Source organism: Gavialis gangeticus, unplaced genomic scaffold (assembly GCF_001723915.1).
Source record: "Gavialis gangeticus isolate Ggan-Ray unplaced genomic scaffold, GavGan_comp1, whole genome shotgun sequence".
NCBI lineage: Eukaryota > Metazoa > Chordata > Crocodylia > Gavialidae > Gavialis > Gavialis gangeticus.
This window is the reverse complement of record NW_017729029.1, coordinates 10,428,103-10,431,852: the sequence shown is the minus strand read 5'-3', so window position 1 is coordinate 10,431,852 and position 3,750 is coordinate 10,428,103. Positions and strand designations below refer to the sequence as shown.

The 3,750-nt window shown below is 44.9% G+C and overlaps 1 protein-coding gene across 2 annotated transcripts in view; it reads left to right on the top strand.

The window, feature by feature from the left end:
• OGT (O-linked N-acetylglucosamine (GlcNAc) transferase) overlaps positions 1–3,750 on the top strand; it is an 82,703-nt gene that overhangs the window by 64,760 nt on the left and 14,193 nt on the right. For both annotated transcript variants that reach the window (XM_019521233.1, XM_019521234.1), the window contains exons 15-16: positions 1,295–1,420; positions 2,984–3,154. In XM_019521233.1, the coding sequence (XP_019376778.1) occupies positions 1,295–1,420; positions 2,984–3,154 (297 nt within the window). The remainder of the gene's footprint in view (positions 1–1,294; positions 1,421–2,983; positions 3,155–3,750) is intronic.

The following is a 3,750-nucleotide window of genomic DNA, read 5'->3' as shown; positions in this document are numbered from 1 at the left end:
CCCCCAATCTCTCCTCGTAGGGTTTTGCCTGCAGGAGCCTAACCATATGAGTGGCCCTCCTCTGAACCCTCTCAAGGCGTCTTGAAGTGTGGCACCCAAAACTGGATGCAGTACTCCAACTGCAGCCTGACCAATGCCATGTAGATGGGAAGTATCATCTTCTTGGACCTGTTTGTCATGCAGCTGCTAATGCAGGATAAAGTGCTGTTAGCTTTCCTGATCACTGTCACATTGACAACTCATGTTCATCTTGGAGTCAGCACTGACTCCAAGATCCCTTTCTGCTGCCAGGCTGCTGAGAAGGTCCTCTCCCTGCCTGTAAGCGTGCTGGTGAATGTGCTTGTCGTGCTCGTTTTGTAATATTCAGCCACGACGTGCCTGTTCTGTAATATTTTGCTCATGGAAATATGCTCTCTGTCCGGAGTTCTTTGTCGCATAAGAAGTAGTTCTGCTCCCCATTTGCGCTGCTTGAGAGGACAGTTCTTCAGTCTTTTAATAATTGACTCCTCAGTCTACCTTCCTGTGTTGCATTGCTCAGTTGAATCCCACAAGTCAAGGAGTATGCAGAGCCTGTCTTGAGAAACTTCTGTAACATAGTAACTGCTTCCTCAAGAGAGGTCTGTATTCATTTGTGCTACCTTAGTAGGTACTCTGAGATGTTTGTGTTCATTCCCATTACCTTATTTATTGCTATAGTCATAGAACTTCATTATGGTTGGCACTGCAAATAGAGTACAAAATGTCCTTGCCGCAGAGAGTATACAAAGTGTAAGATAAGATGCAATAATTTGAAATAGATAAGTGCACAAGAAAAGGGTGAAATGGTATGGTCAGCATGTTTAGCAGGAGTGATATTACAGAAGCATGCCCGTGTTGGGTATTTTGTAGCTATTACAGCAAAAAAGTATAATCTTGTGTATATTGTTAGCAGTTCCCAGTCATGTGTGGTCAGTCAGGTATAGTGTGGGAGAAAGCACAAGGGTGGAAGATGAAGTGCTGGCATTTCTGTCTTAACTGACATAACAGGGTTGGGTGAGCTTGGCTAAACTTTGCCCTGTTGGTGCAGTATTAAATAAGTGACATCACTGTGTTTGTGTTTTGTTTTGGGGGGGGGAATGGAGACTAAGTTTAGGTATATGAAACATAAGCTAGGTATACATATCACCTGAGACAAATTGTTGGTTGGTGTTTTTCTGTACTTCAGACACATTGGTAATAATAATGTTGAATCTCACTGCTAAAGAGCTAAACAATGAGTAACTCGTAATGTTTGGTTTTGATTTCATTACTTTAGATTCCATGTAATGGAAAAGCAGCAGATCGCATCCACCAGGATGGTATACACATCCTCATCAACATGAATGGCTACACTAAGGGAGCACGAAATGAACTATTTGCACTCAGACCAGCACCAATTCAGGTAGTAGAATCAGTGTATGGAGAACTTCCCGTGTCCCAGAAATAAAATAAAATTTTGCCCTGGAATAGGTCTTGCTCTGGAGAGACCGACATATAAGTAGAATACTGATATTTGCTTCACTTTCTAGTATAGGTCCTTTTGAGTCTTATCTGGTGAATAATGTCTGAAAGAAAAAAAAACCCAACAACAAATGGGGTTCCTGAATACTCCATAAATATTTCATATGGCTAAGAACAAACAAGATCTGAGTACATTTTATCATGCTTTTTGGTAGGACACCTTTGTTTTTGCTTCATTATAGTCATCTTAAAAAATTGAGTTGCCTCTGGAGAATTTGTCTTGAGCAAAAACAGTTCCCCATAGGTTGAGTATGTGGTTGTGAAACACGAGCAGGTCCAGAAAGGTGATCCTCCCCCTTTATGCGATATCGGTCAGGCGCAGTTGGAGTACTGTGTCCAGTTCTAGATGCCGCACTTCAGCAGGGGTGTGGACAGCATCGAGAGGGTCCAAAGGAGGGCCACTGGCGTAGTCAGGGGGCAGCCAGGGCAGTCTGTATGAGGAGAGGCTACGGGACTTGAACCTGTTCAGCCTCCACAAGAGAAGGCTGAGAGGGGATCTAGTGGCCTTCTATAAACTTATCAGGGGGGACCAGCGGGGAATGGGAGAGTCCCTGTTCTCCTGAGCACTACCAGGAGTAACTAGGAATAATGGCCACAAGTTGATGGAGAGTAGGTTCAGGCCAGACATCAGGAGGCACTACTTCACAGTCAGGGTGGCTGGGATCTGGAACCAGCTTCCAAGGGAAGTGGTGCTCGCTCCTACCCTGGGGGTCTTCCAGAGGAGGCCAGATAATCACCTAGCCGGGGCCATTTGACCCCAGTAGTCTTTCGTGCCCATGGCAGGGGGTCGGACTTGATGATCTGCTCAGGTCCCTTCTGACCCTACCAACTATGAAACTATATTTTGTGATTGACGGGGATCCTGGTTTTCTCTGAATTTAAAAAAAAAACAACCAAATTTTGTGATTTTAAAAAAGTAACCCAAAATCCACATTTTTCTGTGATTAAAATGAAACATTACTTGTATTTATTAGTGGAATTGCATTTTAATCACAGAAAAATGTGGATTTTGGGTTACTTTTTCAAATCAGAAAATTTGGGACTTTTTTTTTTTAAACGTGGAGTCTCCATAGTGATAAAGCAGCATCAAGCAGATTTAAAAAAAAAAAGAATAATAATTTAAACATACTGATGGAGAACCTTTCATGTTTATATGCAAGCCTTCTATGTTCAAATTAAAATAATTGATACCAGTACACCTTGAAAGATTACTGGTAATAGGAAACCTTAACAGTGGGGATATCCAAGGCAGTGAAGTTTTAAAAACAAACAAAAGCTTTTGGTGAGCTGGCAGTGTTGTATGCATTTAACATCTTGTGGATGTTTATTGTGCTGATTCAGCAATATGAGAGACTAATATCATGTTGAATTTCTGCATATTGTACAGTTGTGTGTGAGATCTCTTGCAACTGAAATTACAATCTCACTTTGCCTTGTTTTGTAGGCAATGTGGCTGGGGTACCCTGGAACCAGTGGGGCCTTGTTTATGGATTACATTATTACAGACAAAGAAACTTCCCCAGTTGAGGTGGCTGAACAGTACTCTGAAAAACTGGCTTATATGCCAAACACTTTCTTCATTGGAGACCATGCCAACATGTTTCCTCATCTGAAGGTAGGTGGAAAGTGCAGGACTGGGATAGCAAACAGTGATAAGAATCGTTTATAGGGTCTTGTATTTAGTAGAATGTAGGGGTGCACTGATAGAGATTCATGGAGCTGATATTGAGAGCTGATTTTTAAGGAGGCATATCGGCTGAAAGCGATCAGATTTCTGATACAGCTGTGTGTAGCTGGTAGGTCTGTTGTGTAGTGGAAGTGGCATGGAGGGTGCAGATCAACACCCCCCACGGTGAGGGAGGGAGTGGGGCAGGGGCAGATTGCCTAGGCAGGGCAGGACGCGTGAAAGAGCCGCAGCTTGGCGGGGGGGCACAGCTCCTGCTGCTGCTTGCACCCTGGGGGGGCCGGGGGCATGGGCCCTTGGATCTGTGCAGGGCGGGCTGGAGCTGGGGCTGTGCTGGGCTCTTCTCAGCAGGAGCTGGGTTTGGGAGCTATGGTGAAATTTGGGGTAGCTAAGGCTCCCCCACCCCATAGCCTCCTCCCAGTGCAGCCCTGGCTCCAGCCTGCAGCTGCCGCCTGCCCACCCTGCCCCCCACAGATCTGGGGGCACATACTCCTCTCCCCTCCATCCTTTTCTCCCCCTTCCCCTGT